Source organism: Schistocerca piceifrons, chromosome X, assembly GCF_021461385.2.
Source record: "Schistocerca piceifrons isolate TAMUIC-IGC-003096 chromosome X, iqSchPice1.1, whole genome shotgun sequence".
Classification (NCBI taxonomy): Eukaryota; Metazoa; Arthropoda; class Insecta; order Orthoptera; family Acrididae; genus Schistocerca; species Schistocerca piceifrons.
Genome location: NC_060149.1, coordinates 769,141,068 through 769,161,165, shown reverse-complemented (window position 1 = coordinate 769,161,165; position 20,098 = coordinate 769,141,068). Strand labels below are relative to the sequence as shown.

At 44.7% G+C, this 20,098-nt stretch overlaps 1 protein-coding gene across 5 annotated transcripts in view; it reads left to right on the top strand.

Annotated features, from left to right (window-relative positions):
- LOC124722065 (transcription factor CP2) overlaps nt 1-20,098 on the top strand; it is an 881,222-nt gene that overhangs the window by 394,883 nt on the left and 466,241 nt on the right. The window contains exon 1 of one of the 5 annotated variants that reach the window (XM_047247264.1): nt 6,713-6,855. The exons of the other annotated variants lie outside the window; for them this stretch is intronic. Within the exon in view, the coding sequence (XP_047103220.1) occupies nt 6,822-6,855 (34 nt within the window). The 5' untranslated portion in view covers nt 6,713-6,821. Of the gene's footprint in view, nt 1-6,712; nt 6,856-20,098 lie in introns of those variants that run through there. 5 annotated transcript variants of the gene reach the window in all.

Genomic DNA, 20,098 nt, shown 5'->3' with positions numbered 1-20,098 from the left:
GAGGTTAGTGAAGTATTTTTCCATAACTTCTTGACCAGTGGGAAGATAATCTGTTAGCAGAGACCCCTTCGCAGCCCATAAAACTGACGCCCTGAACTTTCCGGGTGACTGTATGGCCTTTGGTTTCTTTGTTGGTGGTGGTGGTGGTGGTTGTAACGGGAGTGGTGGGCACCAGCACCACCGCCGCCGCCGCCGCCGCTTCCACCACCACCACCACCACCACCACCACCACAACCACAGAAACCAAAGGAAAGGTCAGGGCGTCAGTTTTCTGGGCTGCGAAAGAGTCCCTGAAAATAGGTTATCTCCCTACTGGTCAAAAAGTTACGGAAAAATACTTCGCTAACCTCGTGGACCAACTACAGCAACAGATATGTGTAAAAGGCGAGGTTTGGCAAGGAACAAAGTCATCTCTCATCAAGACGATACGCGCCCACATGCAAGCGTCGTTGTCATGGCAAAAATACATGAACTAAAATACTAATTGTTGTCACACCCTAAGATTCGCCTGATTTGGCTCCATCAGACTAAAAAAATTTTCCTCGGTGGACAGAGATTTTCTTCATACGAAGAACTGACAGCTGGCGTTGACCGGTATTTTGCAGACCTGGAGGAATCTAATTTTCGAGATGTGATCAAGGCATTGGAACATCGCTGGACCAAGTGTATTAGTGTACAGGGAGACGACATTAAAAAAATAAAAAAGTTTCGTTGAAGCAGGTCGTTTCTTTCTATTCCATGCCGAAAACTCGTATGATCTTTTTTTTCTAGTTTTGACCATTAAAAATACAGGACACTTTCATTAAACGCCCTGTATATTGTTTGTATCATGGAAATTTGGAACTATAGTAACTAATCCTGTTTCCAATAAATCTATTGTACTATCACGTGCCTGGTCTCATGATGGGCACACATTTTATTTGCTAGAGGACTGTACATAACGTATCAAAATGAAGCAAGGTTATCGGATGAGGCCGCTTTGACAATAGACGAAGCACTACCTCGGTTGGACAGTAGTGATGAAAGTGGACCCTGACCTTGTCAAAGTAATTACTCCGGATTTTTTAAACTACTGTAAACTTAAACGAACGACATGTATTCCGGTATTACCAAAAATCAGTTCAATAGGAAAGATTTAGAAGTTTCTGTGACCTCTGAGAAAACTGTACTGGTTTCCAGTAGTGAAGCATAATTAACAAAGCCCTCTCAGATTGGGAAGGAGCGCCTGGTCCCCGGCACGAATCCGCCCGGTGAGCCGGCCAGTCTGTGGATGGTTTTCAGGCGGTTTTCCATCTGCCTCGGCGAATGCGGGCTGGTTCCCCTTATTCCGCCTCAGCTACACTATGTCGGCGATTGCTGCGCAAACAAGTTCTCCACGTACGCGTACACCACCATTACTCTACCACGCAAACATAGGGGTTACACTTGTCTGGTGTGAGACGTTCCCTGGGGGGTCCACCGGGGGCCGAACCGCACAATAACCCTGAAAGAGTGGTACGGTGTGGGGCGGCGGAGAGGTGAAGTGAACTGCGGTAGTCGTCGTGGGGTTGTGGACCACTGCGGCTGCGGCGGGGACGGAGCCTCTCCGTCGTTTCTAGGCCCCCGGTTAACATGTAATACAATACAATAATTAACAGATAGAACATTTTTCCCGAAAAAGATGTAGTACAAGATTAAACTTAATGAAGACATTCGGCTGTAATCATTGTCGAAAACGTGTAATTTTGTGACTTCTGAAATGGTAGATAAACAATTACAAAGAAAGTAACATAACTGAAAAATCTGCACACCCACTGTGTTTTTGGAGGTTACAGATACCCATAGTAGTCACACGGATTTGGCAGCGACATAGCAGTCTCCCCAACGAAGTGGTTTATCTGCTTTTTACGATGGAAAACAGATCTTGTCAGCATAACAAAAACCAAATTTTATTGTTACTGTCAGTCATCTGAATTCCAGGCCCTTGAACATATGCGGAATTCATACCAGACACGTTCGCTATTTCTAAAAAGATAGTCTAGGATGATCAGGCTATCGTTAATTTTACGTGGTGTTCACTATTACTACGTGAAGGATATGTAGGCGAGTGTGAATAAACCCTGCAATTTTATCCCAGTTTTCTGTACGTACTGACGCTCTTCAGCTTGTTAGATGTCTGAAATTTTGTGTGTCCGTAATACGTCGTAATATATATATATGAGACACCTCCTATGCAGATGTATCGTCGATTGCCAATAATTCACTCCATGTACATTTCGTTGTACTATCAGTCAGGCCATTTCATTTCATAGCCTCTCACATGCCCCTCCACCATAACTTAAAAGGCGTTTGGAGTTCAGTCTTTGCCCAGTCACATCTGCAGTAAAAATGTGAATGCTATCACGTTATATTTCTCTGATGCAGTTCCAGCTGCGAATAATTTAGCGCGGCAGCAATCTTATCAATACCGTAGAAGGTGCTCTGCGGGAGGAAGTTCCACAACTCTTCATTCCAGATAATGGGGACATTTTGGGACTAAAGTGTCTTTTCCTGTAGCCGCTATTCTACCAAATATATTAACACTGAATTTTAGTACAATGAATTTACATTGAAACATCTTACTCCGTTGTACACTAGGGGTTTAGTACATTTATTCGTCTGAAAGAGACAGTCATTCAGTGTAAGTACTCGTATCATTGTCAGTGGAGTTAACCTAAGGTTGAATGGCTGTATTTGTAAAAGTATAGGCAGTGGAAATTAAAATGTTGTGTGGTGCCTCTCCTGATCCAAGTCGGCCTGTTTGGCGTCCTACCCCCCTTAATCAGCAAACACCGCCTCAACGAATAAACTTTGTATACCCTGCCTCGAGTAGAGGCAACCCGCATCACATCTGTTTTGCGTTCTCGGCCACGGAGCAACGTTCTGCTTCTGTAGGATATTGCGGAGAAATTTTGAATTTAGCACTGAAAACTCTCAAAATTTGATAATCGCCAGTTATACATGTAGGTGTGAAATTTTTCCATAGATGCAGTCGAGTTTCATAAGTACATACCATGCGCCATCACTTTCCTGGGATTTCACAAATACTCAACTGACGGCTACCCCGGGCGGCTCTCCCCGTCGCGGTTCGAGTGCTCCCTTGGGCACGGGTGTGTGTGTTGTCCATAGTGTAAATTAGATTAAGTGGTGTGTAGCTTAGGTACCGATGACCTAAGTAGTTTCGTCCCATAACGTCTTACCACAATTTTTTTTCAACTGTCGGAAATGGAAAGCGTTACGCTGTGAAGCACTAGTCCAGTATTAATCGAACATCGTGGAGATGTTCATCACATAATGAGCAGTAAATGATCAGATTTGCATTTCAATCGGAACTGATGCCCATCATCAACGGCCGGCCGGAGTGGCCGTGCGGTTCTAGGCGTTACAGTCTGGAGCCGAGCGACCGCTACGGTCGCAGGTTCGAATCCTGCCTCGGGCATGGATGTGTGTGATGTCCGTAGGTTAGTTAGGTTTAATTAGTTCTAAGTTCTAGGCGACTGATGACCTGAGAAGTTAAGTCCCATAGTGCTCAGAGCCATTTGAACCATGTGCCTGGAACAAATCTGTGTCAGCTGATTAAGATAATTGGCAGGAGGCTGGTAGGAAAGCATACGTATTCCCGTCACGTCCCAGACATGCTGTATGCGAGACAAATCAGGGAACTGAGCAGGCCAGTCAAGTATCTGTATTTTCCTCAAGGCGTTCTTTAGTGTTTACTGCAGCGTTGAGTATTGCATTATCCTGTTGGAATATGCTATTTTGTACTGTGCTCATGAAGGGTATGACAAGAGGGTTTAACATTCTTGGCACATACTGGCGAGCATTCATCCTCCCTTCATCAATTACCAAACGAGTTTTGCTGCCATATCCAATGGCTCCCCACTCCGTGATTCCAGCAGTTGGAGAGGCGTGGGACTCGAGAATCGATCTTACCTGTGGACTTTCATCGCGTCGTTTACGGTCATGTTGTAGTCGGTCTTACCACCACAAACCGATACGAGACTCATCGCGGATTACCATAGAATGCCATTCGGTGTCTCAGATGATTCTGGACCTAAATCGTGCAAGTCTCTGCTGTCCGTGATATGGTGTCATCGGTAAATGAGGCATGACGACTCGAAATCTCAACCCAGTTACCAGTAATCAGTTCGTAAGGAAAGGAAGATTAGAGTTTAACGTCCCGTCGACAGCGATGTCGATAGAAACAGAAATGGAAATTTACTGTTCCGGGAATCATCCCGGCCTTTGCCTGGAGTGATGTAGGAATATCACGGAAAATCTAAATCAGGATGTCTGGACGGAGATTCGAACCGTACACTCCCGAATGCGATTCCAGTGTGCGCCACCTCGTTCGGCCAGTCTGTTCCTAACGGTTCGTGGTGCTTGTTTGTCTGTAAACTCTGACCACTTTCCAGTTGTTCTCATCCTTCTATTCGTCAGAGACCGTCGAACATGGCTACTATCTTCTTGCGTGTAGTCCTGTGGGATGGACCTCTGCCCACTTTTCTCGTCATATTGTTGTCCTGAGTCCATTTCGTCGCCATTCGCTCTGAAGTAATTGCATTACAGCCCACTGTCTGTGCTATCTGTGTGTATGACGCTCCCATGTAGCCCATGACAACGATTCACCTTTCTCAAAATCCGAAAGATGACAACAAGCCGCTCGTGTACGCCCTCTGGGCCTACTTTGTTGCGGTTTACGTCTTAAAAGATCCAGTGGCGTTAAAAAAGGTTTGTGCCAGGTGGGTTCCCAGGATGTTGACAGTGGCTCACAAAGAAACAAGAAAAACGGTATACTGCGAACTTTCGGAACAGTACGAGGAGGGTGTAGATGAATTTCTTGGAAGAATTGTGACTGGCGATGAAACATGGCTCCATCATTTTTCACCAGAGGCGAAGAGGCAATCAATGGAGTGGCATCATGTAAATTCACCCAATAAAAAAATTTAAAGCCATACCTTTTGCTGGAAAAGTTATGGCTACGGTGTTTTTCGATTCCGAAGGACTCTTGCTTGTGGACATCATGCCAAGTGGAACCACCATAAATGCTGATTCACATGTGACGACACTGTAGAAACTTCAAGCTCGATTGAGTCGTGTTCGACCACATCGGCAAAAGCAGGATGTTTTGCTGTTGCACGACATTGCATGGCCACATTTCAGTCAGAAAACCATAGAAGCGATCACAAAACTCGATTGGACAACACTGAAACACCCGCCTTACAGTCCTGACGTGGCTCCATGTGACTATCATCTCTTTGGGAAACTGAAAGACTCTCTTCGTGGAACAAGGTTGGACGATAATGACTCCCTTGTGCACGCTGCCAAAGTGGCTCCAACAGGTTGGTCCAGAATTTTACCGTGCGGGTATACAGGCGCTGGTTCCGAGATGACGTAAGGCAGTTGAGAGGGATGGAAATTATATGGAGAAATGAAGATATTTTTCCTAAAGGATGTGTTATGGTTGGCAGGAGAGCCAACACCGGGTTACTAGAGGAAGCCGAAAGGCACGCGTTTTAGCTCACGCAGGCTGGCGTGAGGTCTGGAACGGGACAAGGAAATTAGAATTTAGAAAAACGGACGTAGCTGGTGGAATACTTAACTTTAATCCGATAATGAAGAACGTCGGTCTTGACGGTACATGATTCAATATATCAATAGTAACTGATAATGGCGCCTTGCTATGTCGTAGCAAATGACGTAGCTGAAGGCAATGTTAAACTATCGTCCCGGCAAATGTCAGTGAACCATCGCTAGCAAAGTCGGTTGTACAACTGGGGCGAGTGCTAGGAAGTCTCTCTAGACCTGCCGTGTGGCGGCGCTCGGTCTGCAATCACTGATAGTGGCGACACGCGGGTCCGACGTATACTAACGGACCGCGGCCGATTTAAAGGCTACCACCTAGCAAGTGTGGTGTCTGGCGGTGACACCACAGGATGTATCTACACACTGTAAAGCTTTCAAACATGTAGAATAAAAGATGGATTAAAAAAAAAAAGCGTGCATTTGTTTTGGAGTGACCCTCGTAAATTGTGAACAATAACGGTCCTGTCACAGATCTTGATGTATGCCAGACACTGCTTTTTCTTATGGTTGCGTCTTTCCGATACGAACACGCTACTGAGTTTCAAAATATCCACGGGTGTACTGCCGGTCCACAGTGTCCAACGGGCACAATATTTCGGCGATCATACATGTCGCCATCATCGCCTGATGATGGCGACATGTATGATCGCCGAAATATTGAGCCCGTTGGACACTGTAGACCGGCAATACACCCGTGGATATTTTGATTATCAAATACGCCGGGAGAAACTCAGGAATCACGCTACTGAGTTCTTTGTACTTGTAAGTCTTTCACTTGATCGCATACCTGTTTCTGTACTTGGCAACGGTGCGGAATTGTATCAAAGCCTTACGTTTCGAGTTTTTGGGGAAAGAGACTATCTCTGGCGATTAGCGACGTGCAGGCGCGACAGAGCGCTCGACACGTGCGGCCGCGAGGTGTCGCCACCAGCTCCGCTGCTGTGCGCCACCAGCGGCGTCATATCTGGGCGTCGTTATCCGCGCCATTAGAGACGCCCAGCTGACTCGCTGCCGCTGCGGACGTCAGTAGGCCTGCTTGCCGCGCGGCCCGAGAGATGTCGCCCCGAGCGGTGTCGGCGGCGCGCCAGTCTGTCCCGCGGTGGCGAGCTGCCCGCGCTACGTTCGCTGCCGGCTACAGCCGAACGACCACGAAAATGGCACGTGGCCGCTAAAGACGCGTCGCACCAGCTGGCGCAGCCGCGCAGTACACCGCTGGGATGACAAGAGGACCTGGCATTCGGTATCTCCACGGTCAGTCCCTACTCCATGTATTATACTCGGTACCACGCCGCGCCTGCATACTTTCAGCGCTGTCGCCACTCGTATTTCCGGCGCGGTCAGCAGCCTTTGCGTGCGCAGACGCTATAGCGGAGGACGTGGAATTAGCGAGCCGAGGCGCCAGCGGCAACCTCCCCCCTGCAGGACCGCTAGCGAAGGCAAACCGGTTGTCTGCGGCGATCAGCTGGCGCCCGAATGCGGCCTTTCGCCACTTGCTGGTTTTAGCGCAAACTACCAAGGACGCAGCTGGCTACACTGCTAGTAACCGAGCCGACATCTCTCAAGATGTCACTACCCTACGTTAGAACCTGTCTCGATAAGGAGGCTCCCACTACGAAGGCCTTTAACGAATTTCGCATTTACACGTGCTGTTCTCTTAAGCGTTATTACTTACTGAGGAGATAAGCCGAGTGTCAGCGAGAGAATAAATGATTCAAGTTACAAAACAACAAACTGAGGCAGGTTAAGTCAGCGACTCTGCTGTGCCAAAAATCTCTTCATTCACAATAAAGTGCTTTAATACGACTAAAAACAAATGGTCACCTCCTCCCGTGGAAGACGCAACCAGTTTGGTGCTTTTGTCAACCCATTTCCCGTGTGCCATAGTTTGATTGTGTTTTGTACTGGGTGAATCGGGCAGCGATTTGCGTAGATAATGACGTGCCCTTAATTACAATGACATGGGTGTGGATAAGGTTTTATGGTTTGCTATGCTTTGCTAATTCCTTCATAGACACATATGCAGGATATTGCAAAATCTGAAAGTGGCTGTTTCATTCTTTCTCTCTGACAAGATCACTCAGTGATAGTCTACTAAAACATTTGTTTTACTACTTTGACTTTATTCACTTCCCTTTACTTAGAGAGATTTTAACAAATACTACGTTTTCTCTATTTTTGTTTAGTATATGCATGTAGAACAGTATATATGGATATGGACTTGTCTTTCTTAAAACATATTAATCTCATAAAAATTGCAAAAAACAATGCAGGGGCTAATGACCCAGGTGGGGCGTTTCATGAGCGCATAATGACAATAATAACTCTTTTCTGCGATGACGATCACATCGAAACTTTTAAATATATGCTAATGTGCCAAGCAAAATATAAGCATTGCTGGAATTGTTTTGCTACTGATATTTCGTGAGCTTGCCTTCCTTCCGCCAAGGAAAGGAATAATTATTGCTTTTATTTCATACGCTTTAGATTATAAATTACAAAAATTTCGAGGAACGAAATAGTAATTTGTAAATATTTGTCTTCGCGAAGTTCATTGAGTATCTTCGCTTTGAGTTGTGTACTTTTGTTTCTCCAGCGTTGCATCCTGTCCTGCAGTTCGTTCCTAATTACTTATCAGTCTGTCCAAAGCTCAACCGTTGTCGTTTATGCGGTTCCGTAAACAAAGCAATTCTTCTGGACCACAGATTGTAGTGTCCGTTTCTGTTGTTCCCAGGCATGAAGATGGCGCCCCCCTGCGCTTAGTCATCGTACAACTCTTAGCTTAGATCTAGAAGCCACTTGAGCTTCACTAAACTAAGGAACAGTAATCTTGTATTTGCCTGGCGTGAATTGCGGAGTAAACAAAAGATGACACCGAGGAGGAAGTACTGTATTCTCTATTGAGATAGCAACTTACCACTGTAATAGTTGTTTCTCATTAGCACTTTGTAGATGTACTAGTAAACACAAGGCCTCGTTAAAAAATATACTACAAAAGCGCAAAAATCGTCTACATTAGTTGATTGCGTCTAATGTACGGAGCGATACACTTTAACGAGCGTTTTAGTTAGATTGTGTCATGCGTTAGGCATTAGTAAAAACTTACTCATAAACCTGCCCATAAATGTTCAGAATGTGTCTAACCCTGATTGCATATATCGATTGAACGATGCATGGTTGTGGATATGACTAAAGTGAGCCTATAAACCGATGCATCGCTTTTTAATCACTTTATCCCCCTCGTGCTGGTTTTCCCGTGCTACCTAGTTGTTGTGTTGAGTAACGTAGGTCGACATTTTGGTATAGCTGAAATGCGACATGACCATAGCAAGTTCAAGGAAACGGAGATCCTTTCCCAGAGGGCAGTGTTTATCGTGTTCGACTTATCGGTCGCATTATCAGTTGTGCTAGCGAGAAGTATCGAACACATGGCAACAGTGCGCCTTGGGTAAGATAAATGGCAGACGGAACTTCAAAAATTTACTCACGCACCAGAGACAAGAAAATGAAACAGCATTTCGAGCTCTTTATATTCTACGTGGGAGCACGCGGTCGCTAATTGGAATGGGTTGTGTCGAGAGGAACGTACAAAGCACGTAGCGTTTGTGGCAGAAACACAAGTAGCGCCTGCGGTATTGTGATAAGTGTGTTGTAGTGACTCCAGCTTTCAACCTGGAGGTCGGTTTGTGGCAAAATGCTATGAGAAAGAACACGCAACATGCATTGGAAATCTGTGGTGTAGGAAAAGGGGGTGGGGGGAGTACACTGGCTATCAGGACCCTACGACATTCTCGCAAGAACGATAGATCTAGCACAGGGCATCATATTTTGTCAAGCAACCTATACATTCAGTTGCTCTATCTCTGACGACCTCATCGCCGAATGGACGATCATTCCTAGCCCTCCTTTTTCCTTTCTGTCCTCAGATCTGCTCGTATGGAGTTACAGCAGCTCTGAAGGGTACTGTACTGTGTTGATTATGACAGATTGAGGTAGGTTACAGGTAAATGAAACCTGGTCGATTGAATTGTGTCGCTGGAGATGAGGGCAGCAGTATAATGTTTTGTGCTTCGGATCGGAAGAGATGGATTTATTCGTGTACCATTAGAAAATCTGATATGGATACTAAAGATAACCTTTTACTTTCGGTCCTATTCTTCTCTCCGGGGAAAATATAAAAAAGAAAAAGGAGGCGGTCTGGTCAAATTGCTCCTCAAGTAGTTACGAAGTGCTTTTTTATCCACCCGAACATCATTTAGTTCTATTAGGAAAAAGTGTACGCGTCGAATCTGTTTTGTTTTATATGTGTATTAACAGAACTGAAGCAATTTTTTCCTGTAGCAACACACTGTAATTGGCGCATCATTCAATGAGAAAAGAAATTTGAAGCAGCAGTCTGAACCGACATATGTAAGTCCAAAGTGAATCACATGCTTAGTGTCAAAATAACTTTGTGGATGGCCTGCGACAGATCTTCAAAGAGGCTGCCTCAAAACTAACGGCGTAAGTCACACGGATGTAACAATGGTTACTGAGCGTGAGGGCTTAGCGGTTAAGGCATCGGCCTGGAGGACGTGCGTTCGCATCACCGAGCCACGATCTAGATTTGGTTTCCTCGCATTGCAAAGTGCGAATAACGCGATGTTTTCTTTGAAATCGCGTGGACGATTTCTTTCTACACCCGTGTTGAATTTGGAACGTTGTTCCGTCTCTGATGACTCGTTGTCAACTGGACGTTAATCCCTGATACTCCAGCTTCCATCGCACCAGTGATTGAACAACTCTTTCGAACCGTCGGTTTTGTGTCGAATTCTTTCAAAAGCAACAAATGTTGACAAGTGCTACTCTATATTGTCAGCTATAGTTGTGTAAACTAATCTCATCAACAGTCGCCATAGAAAGAAAAAAAGTCTCGGAGCACTGGCTGCTTGACTGATAATATCCAGAGAAAAACCTCTGACGTATGAGCCGTGTGTCAGAGCTTCTACAGAAAACGCAAGAATGGCAAAGACGATAATTGACTATCAAACCGTATGTTGTTCTGCCTCCAACAGTAGGCGCTGTTCCACTGGGCGCATACAATCTACATCCAGACTCCGCAAGCCACCTGACGGTGTGTGGCGGAGGGTACTTTGAGTACCTCTGTCGGTTCTCCCTTCTATTCCAGTCTCGTATAGTTCGCGGAAAGAAAGATTGTCGGTATGCCTATGTGTGGGCTCTAATCTCTCTGATTTCATCCCCATGGTCTCTTCGCGAGATATACGTAGGAGCGAGCAATATACTGCTTGACTGCTCGCTGAAGGTATGTTCTCTAAACTTCAACAAAAGCCCATATCGAGCTAATGAGCGTCTCTCTTGCAGAGTCGTCCACTGGAGTTTATCATCTCCGTAACGCTTGCGTGACTACTAAATGATACTGTAACGAAGCACGCTGCTCTCCGTTGTATCTTCTCTATCTCTTCTTTCAACTCTATCTGGTACGGATCCCACACTGCTGAGCAGTATTCAAGCAGTGGGAGAACAAGTGTACTGTAACCTACTGCCTTTGTTTTCGGATTTCATTTCCTTAGGTTTCTTCCAATGAATCTGTCTGGCAGCTTCTTTACCGACGATTAATTTTATATGGTCATTCAAAATGGCTCTGACCACTATGCGACTTAACTTCTGAGGTCATCAGTCGCCTAGAACTTAGAACTAATTAAACGTAACTAACCTAAGGGCATCACTCACATCCATGCCCGAGGCAAGATTCGAATCTGCGATCGTAGCGGTCGCCCGGCTCCAGACTGTAGCGCCTAGAACCGCACGGCCACTCCGGCCGGCCTATATGGTCATTCCATTTTAAATCACTCCTAATTCCTACTCCCATATAATTAATGGAATTAACTGCTTCCAGTTGCTGACCTGCTATATTGTAGCTAAATGATAAAGGATCTTTCTTTCTATGTAGCACATTACACTTGTCTATATTGAGATTCAATTGCCATTCCCTGCACCATGCGTCAATACGTTGCAGATCCTCTTGCATATCACTACAATTTTCCATTGTTACAACCTCTCGATATACTACAGCATCATCCGCAAAAAGCCTCAGTGAATATCCGATGTTATCCACAAGATCATTTATACAGGTTGTTACAAAAAGGTGCGGCCAAACTTTCAGAAACATTCCTCACACGCAAATAAAGAAAAGATGTTATGTGGACATGTGTCCGGAAACGCTTAATTTCCATGTTAGAGCTCATTTTAGTTTCGTCAGTATGTACTGTACTTCCTCGATTCACCGCCAGTCGGCCCAATTGAAGGAAGATAATGTTGACTTCGAGGCTTGTGTTGACATGCGACTCATTGCTCTACAGTACTAGCATCAAGCACATCAGTACGTAGCATCAACAGGTTAGTGTTCATCACGAACGTGGTTTTGCAGTCAGTGAAATGTTTACAAATGCGGAGTCGGCATATGCCCATTTGATGTATGGATTAGCACGGGGCAATAGCCGTGGCGCGGTACGTTTGTATCGAGACAGATTTCCAGAACGAAGGTGTTCCGACAGGAAGACGTTCGAAGCAATTGATCGGCGTCTTAGGGAGCACGGAACATTCCAGCCTATGACTTGCGACTGGGGAAGACCTACAACGACTAGGACACCTGCAATGGACGAGGCAATTCTTCGTGCAGTTGACGATGACCCTAATGTAAGCGTCAGAGAAGTTGCTGCTGTACAAGGTAACGTTGACCACTTCAAATGGCTCTGAGCACTATGGGACTCAACTGCTGAGGTCATTAGTCCCCTAGAACTTAGAACTAGTTAAACCTAACTAACCTAAGAACATCACAAACATCCATGCCCGAGGCAGGATTCGAACCTGCGACCGTAGCGGTCTTGCGGTTCCAGACTGCAGCGCCTTTAACCGCACGGCCACTTCGGCCGGCACAACGTTGACCACGTCACTGTATGGAGAGTGCTACGGGAGAACCAGTTGTTTCCGTACCATGTACAGCGTGTGCAGGCACTATCAGCAGCTGATTGGCCTCCACGGGTACACTTCTGCGAATGGTTCATCCAACAATGTGTCAATCCTCATTTCAGTGCAAATGTTCTCTTTACGGATGATGCTTCATTCCAACGTGATCAAATTGTAAATTTTCACAATCAACATGTGTGGGCTGACGAGAACCCGCACGCAACTGTGCAATCACGTCATCAACACAGATTTTCTGTGAACGTTTGGGCAGGCATTGTTGGTGATGTCTTGATTGGGCCCCATGTTCTTCCACCTACGCTCAATGGAGCACGTTATCATGATTTCATACGGGATAGCTAGAACATGTGCCTTTACAAGTACGACACAACATGTGGTTCATGCACGATGGAGCTTCTGCACATTTCAGTCGAAGTGTTCGTACGCTTCTCAACAACAGATTCGGTGACCGATGGATTGGTAGAGGCGGACCAATTCTATGGCCTCCACACTCTCCTGACCTCAACCCTCTTGACTTTCATTTATGGGGGCATTTGAAAGCTCTTGTCTACGCAACCCCGGTACCAAATGTAGAGACTCTTCGTGCTCGTATTGTGGACGGCTGTGATACAATACGCCATTCTCCAGGCTGCATCAGCGTATCAGGGATTCCATGCGACGGAGGGTGGATGCATGTATCCTCGCTAACGGAGGCCATTTTGAACATTTCCTGTAACAAAGTGTTTGAAGTCACGCTGGTACGTTCTGTTGCTGTGTGCTTCCATTACGTGATTAATGTGATTTGAAGAGAAGTAATAAAATGAGCTCTAACATGGAAAGTAAGTGTTTCCGGACACATGTCCACATAACATATTTTCTTTCTTTGTGTGTGAGGAATGTTTCGTGAAAGTTTGGCCGTACCTTTTTGTAACACCCTGTATATATTGTGATTAGCAACGGTCCTACGACACTCCCCTGCGGCACACCTGAAATTACTCTTACTTCGGAAGACTTCTCCCCATTGAGAATGACATGCTGCGTTCTGTTATCTAGGAACTCTTCAATCCAACCACACAATTTCTCTGTTAGTCCATATGCTCTTACTTTGTTCATTAACGGACTGTGGAGAACTGTATCAAACGCCTTTCGGAAGTCAAGAAACACGGCATGCACCTGGGAACTCGTGTCTATGGCCCTCTGAGTCTCGTGGACGAATAGCGCGAGCTGAGTTTCTCACGATCGTCTGAAGTACTGCGATGCACCATCGTACTGCAACATTACATGTCCTTGCGTCGCGTTCTTAATGCATAGTGGGGAGGTGTGGTGAAGGACATTGCACAACACACGACGAAGATATGCAAATATGTACAAAACAGTCTGTCAGAAGTTGTGAACCACTGTGCAAAGAGACCACACAGTCTGTAACATACCTTCGTATTCATGATTTTTGTACCAGTATGTGTACGGATGAATACAATATCTGATCAATATTACTCTGTCATCTGCTAGTGGCCAGTAATATGGGGCGTGTCCAACCATTGCCTTTGCAGCTACCTGAACTCTGCTGAGGCACTTTCAGTGATGTGTCTGAATGTCTGTGGAGGAATAGGAGCCCATTCTTCCTCAAAAGCCAAGACCAGAGAAGGCAGTGATGTTGGACGCTGGAGTCTTGAGCGAAGTCGACGTCCTAACTCATCCTGAAGGCTTTCCATTGGGTTCAGCTCGGGACTCTGGCTAGCTAGTCAACTCCATGACTTTTACTGTCACAAACCGTTACCTAACAGATACTGCTATACGACAGGATTCATTGTCAAGTATATACAGTGAGCTTCTCTGAACTGTACACAGTACACAATGCTGTCAAATGTGTTCATACCCGTTTTCTTAAGCGCCGTAAGGGAACCAGACCCTAACCACGGAAAATCACCCCTATACCTAACACCACCACCACCACCACCTCCGTGCTTCACAGTTGGCATTACAAATATACAGTTCCGTACTGTCGCCTGATAAACAAAGTAAGAGCCTACGGAATATCAGACCAGTTGTGTGGCTGGATTGAAGAGTTTTTAGCAAACAGAACACAGCATCTTGTTCTCAATGGAGAGACGTCTGCAGACGTTAAAGTAACCTCTGGCGTGCCACAGGGGAGTGTTATGGGACCATTGCTTTTCACAATATATATAAATGACCTCGTAGATAGTGTCGGAAGTTCCTTGCGGCTTTTCGTGGATGATGTTGTAGTATACATACAAGTTGCGGCATTAGAAAATTGCAGCGAAATGCAGGAAGATCTGCAACGGATAGGCACTTGGTGCAGGGAGTGACAACTGACCCTTAACAGAGACAAATGTAATGTATTGCGAATACATAGAAAGAAGGATCCTTTATTGTATGATTATATGATAGCGGAACAAACACTGGTTGCAGTTACTTCTGTAAAATATCTGGGAGTATGCGTACGGGACGATTTGAAGTGGAATGATCATATAAAATTAATTGTCGGTAAGGCGGGTGCCAGGTTGCAACTCCCGAGTGATTCCTTACTCCGCTTTCAGCCGATTTTTGCGACCACCCTCCGCAATGCAAAACGGTCCACATTCATCAGTATTTGATCGCTGCCTGGTCTTGGTAGGCTGCGGTACTTCCTTCGCTTTTCCACTTCACAACCACATCACCAACAGTAGACTTGGGCAGCTTCAGAAGGGTTGGTGTGTCCCTAATGTTTTTGTTACTCACATCACACCCAATAACTAGTCGACGCACTAAGTCACTGGGCCCACCTGACCGAGCCATACTGCTGTTACTACACTACTGACAACACAAAGTACCCTACCTTCTTTTATAGAGCGGGTCTGCGCCTCGTGACATCTAGGGGACAATTCCACATTACACAGGTGTGTCCCAATACTTTTGATCTGATTGTGTGCTTCTTACGTTCAGAAAAAGAAAATGCTAAAAAAAGTAATGATAGTATAAGAACAAAGTGAAATCAGTGTACAGTAATAAATGAGTTTAACAATATGTACGATACCATCCGAGGTTTAATATCTCGCCTCCTGGTTCAAATGGTTCAAATGGCTCTGAGCACTATGGGACTTAACATCTGAGGTCATCAGTCGCCTAGAACTTAGAACTAATTAAACCTAACTAACCTAAGGACATCACACACATCCATGCCCGAGGCAGGATTCGAACCTGCGACCGTAGCGCTCGCGTGGTTCCAGACGGAAGCGCCTAGAACCGCTCGGCCACAACGGCCGACTCGCCTTCTGGTACATTTGCTCTACATCTAATTGGATGCCCATCTGAATGATATGTTTTGGATACCCTTACTCGCCAGCCAAAACTTCACAGTAACGTCACCTACGTGTACACCAATCCAAATAATGAAGACAAATGTACGAAGCCCTCAGTATTAAATACGAAACGTCGAAGCGCCCCTTACAATATTAGTAAGCTCATTTGTGACTTGTTACTGATCTCGTTTGGCTAATATACTAGTCATTTACACAGTCACGGTAGGCTCAAAATTAAAATATCTACTTTCAGAGAATTTTGTCACAAACGTCATTATGTACGTACCACTTGCATACAACGTGATAACATTTTGTTTCACAGTTACCACATAGAATATATTTTTGCCTTAACAATTGATTGCGGGCATTCGGGTTTGTCTCCCTAATGACCACTCCAGGGTACGCTGTGTACTTTTCTATTTGCGTAAATAGCCGGAAATGGCACTGCAGGAGTTGACCTCGCGTGGAACACACTGTGTATACCTATGGATTCTGTTCACATGATAATGAACCTGAGGCAAACTGCATAGTTGTCCATACGTAGAGAAAACAATGAAAATTATGGTGTACAATTCTCATTTTATTAAATAGCGTGTGGTAGTTGAAGAAACGGCTATTCAGTAAAATCGAGGTAAATATTGGCGTCTATATTATTCTGTTACTAATTTTTTGCATCCTGATTTATCGTTACGTATATGCAGAAGTTGTTGTGGAAGACTGAGATTGCTTTATCGATCCTTGTTTATTTTTCTTATGCTTGCTGCATCTAACTGAAGCTGTCGGGCAGATGCTAATACTATCTAGAGATCAAATTACATAGGCTCGTGGCATGAATGAGTGTCACATTGAAACTACGTGAGATTCCCAAAATTGTGCGAAAGATATGTGGCGAACGCTTTTCTGTGATGCAAATGTCTGTTATCCAACTGTGCTCTTCATAAATATTGTCCTCGATATGAGTAAGAACGTCACACCGAACAAATACGCTTACACCTGGAGGATTTTGGCCTATAAGGACGAATTTACCTGAAAGGCATAAGAAAAGGCCTTTGGCATATCATTCATGACCAAATCACTTTGCTAGCTCTCGTAGGTTTTCAAACGTGCAGTTCATTGTACCGTAAAAGTGTCCATCAGTCGCAGATAGTAAATCTGTATTGAATGTTTTTTACTTTCGGCGAATTTCAACAGTATTAATCAGTCTAGCACGCCTTGTTACTTTCAGGAGCCTAGAAACTTTTAGGATCACTTTTCCTGTGTTATATCCTAGCCAGTAATGCCACCCGAGCCCGCTGCCTAAAGGTTGGCAGCATCAAAGTCCGGACGCCGTCCGCATAAGCAGCGCCAGCGAGACAGGAAATCGCCGCAAGTCTGCGCGCACCACCGCTGGCTTCTGGCTTCTTAAGCGCTGGAGTCGCGAGCGCTAGGACAGTTCTGTATTCGCCGCTCAGTTGTATACTCGCCACCGAATTGTGTACTTGCTGGTCAGTTGTGTGTTCATCGCGGCAGAGTTGTTGTTTGTCGTCAGCCGACGCTGACCTAGCCGCTCCGACTCGAACTAGACAGATCTCTGTAGACACGGAGTTCACTATTGTGTTTCTGTATCTTCGTCAATAAAGATAAGTACCGACTTTTATTTAATCAGAGTGTTTGAATTTTCATCTTTCTGTTCACTGTTCCAGCGGACCGGTCGGCCCGCTATTAAAAGTGTGGCGGTGACTTCGTAAGCAGTTTCTACAGCGAATTGCTTGTCGCTACGAACGCCGCCACAAAATCCTGTAAAATTCAGCGTAAAAATATAGTGCTCAGTCTGAGATACACCAAAGTTGAACTCAATCATCGAGGCGGATTAAAAATATATGCCACATTGAACCTGCAATAAGTTTCTCTCAATTAAAAGAGAAATCTACCAAGGAACCCGTTTTGAAAGTTTATTCAGTTATTCAAGCACACAATTTGCTCCTGTGTGATAGATTTAATTGTGTATGGGTCTACAAACTCACGCTGTGTAAGAGGTATTCTTTGCGAAATTATTTCATTCAGTATGGCTAGCTTCTTATGATTCGCAAATAAAAGCCTCCTTAGTGCCTGGAGCGGTAGGAAATGGAGGACCAGATTTGCATCTGTACCGTGAAACTAGAGACATCCAGCTTAGAGTGCCGATAGGACGTCGGTGCGGTACAGTATTAGCGATATATTTAGTCATTGTGAGCAAAATCTTGAACTTCGACGATCACGTTGTTCACAGTACCAAATGAACGATCCAGGATAATTTATATTGAGTTTTGTATCCCGGAATCAACTGTTATAATCTTTCATCCGGCTTTCGTTGCTACTGGATATTAAACATAGAACTCCTAATCGTTTGTGGACTTAACTTTATAAAACTGTACAAAGAATTTTCTTGTACAGTGCCACGTAACTAACCGAGCAGCAAAAACACAAATTCGTTAATTCGTTGTTCCCGGTGACCTGGAACAACTGCAATTACAAAACCGCCTCTTTGCACATACATGGCACATACCGAATGATTACATACCAAAAGCCCTGCCATTTTCCATCTCCAAGCGATGCGTAAGCCGTGGAGAAACGCTTTGTTTGTAATGACCTCGATGCATAAGGACGTTAAACAGTAAATAAACACTGGTGCGCGCAAATTGTCTGCTCTCCTTCACATGAGTGGCCGTGTCACTGATTTCAAAAAGAAACACAAGTAAAAATCATAAGTTCTCTAATACATGATAGCTACATCTAAATTAAAGGCGGATTTCGTTCACGTGGTCATAAATGGCTGAGCGATCTGCGTGATCTGATCTCGCACTCCATGCCAGCGGTTTCCGAATCGTGTTTCATGAAACAGTAGTGTTTCGTGGGAGGTTCGTAAAGGTCCCTTGAAATGTGTAAGATAAAATCTGCATACAAAGTTATTTCAACAGAACAAATGAATACGGGATGTCAAAGACAAAAACAGCCCTTCAGTACAGCTTTTATCTTGGATGTAATTTAAAATCGGCGTTCTTAGAAAACTGATATTGTGAAGACAGCAGAAAGTGCCACAGAATTTTCTTAAAAACAGTATAGTGATGTTTCACAAACTGCAATGCTACTACTTCCATCAGTGTGTAGCATTAATACAAAAATGTTTGAAAGAAATCTTTGTGCTGTGCAGTTCAGCCAGGATGTCAGGCAGGTATGGTAATGTATTACAGTTACGATGGTGTGTTAGGTATCTGATGTTCCAAGCAGGGTGCTTAAAAATCTACATCCTAGAAAACTGAGGACGAAAACACAGTGCCTGGAAACCACATCGGTTGTCCATTGTGATGCAACTCAACTATACGTGACAATGTTCATGTAATTTCGTGTAGAAGCCCTCTTTAGTCGTCGACGGTCCCGTTCTTGTAGGATCTTTCTCCGGCCGCAGCGACGTCGGAGATTTGAAGTTTTACCGGATTCCTGATATTCGCGGCACACCCACGAAACGGTCGCACGGGAAAATCCCCACTTCATCGCTACCTCGGAGATGCTGTGTCCCACCGCTCGTGCGCCGACTATAACACCACGTTCAAACTCACTTAAATCTTGATAACCTGCCATTGTAGCAGCAATAATCGATCTAACAACTGTGCCAGACGCTTGTTGTCTTATATAGGCGTTGCCGACCGCAGCGTCGTATTCCGCCTGTTTACATATCTCTGTATTTGAATACGCATGCCAATACCAGTTTCTTTGGTGCTTCAGTGTATAATGCTGGTAGAAGTTTTTGACTCCCAGCAAAATATTTTAGCGCAGTGCCGCACTATCTGCTTCTTGGTACATTGCCAGTGTAACTTATGCCTTGATTTCTTCCAGTGGACATTTCACAGCACAGCTTAGTTTGTATCAAGCGAAAACTTGATTGAAATACCTGTGCGCTGGACCGGAGGACTGTGCTCTCTCACCAAACTGAATGAGGCATTCGCAAAGAGAGTCTTAATACACCATTTAATAATGCAGTTTGAAGTTCTCTCTATATAAAACTGGCGTACCGGTATTGCTTCTTTGCTTCTAATTGCATAATAGTCACAATAGGATAAACGTAGAAACTGAGTCCAGTGAACAGAATTTATTTAAAATTTACGTATCCCCAAGATACGTAAGATGTTCGAACGAACACTAGAATGCTGATTAGGTCGATTTAATTCCTTGTCTGTTACCTCTTTTTTTATTTTATTTTTTAAAAAGAGTGCGAATTG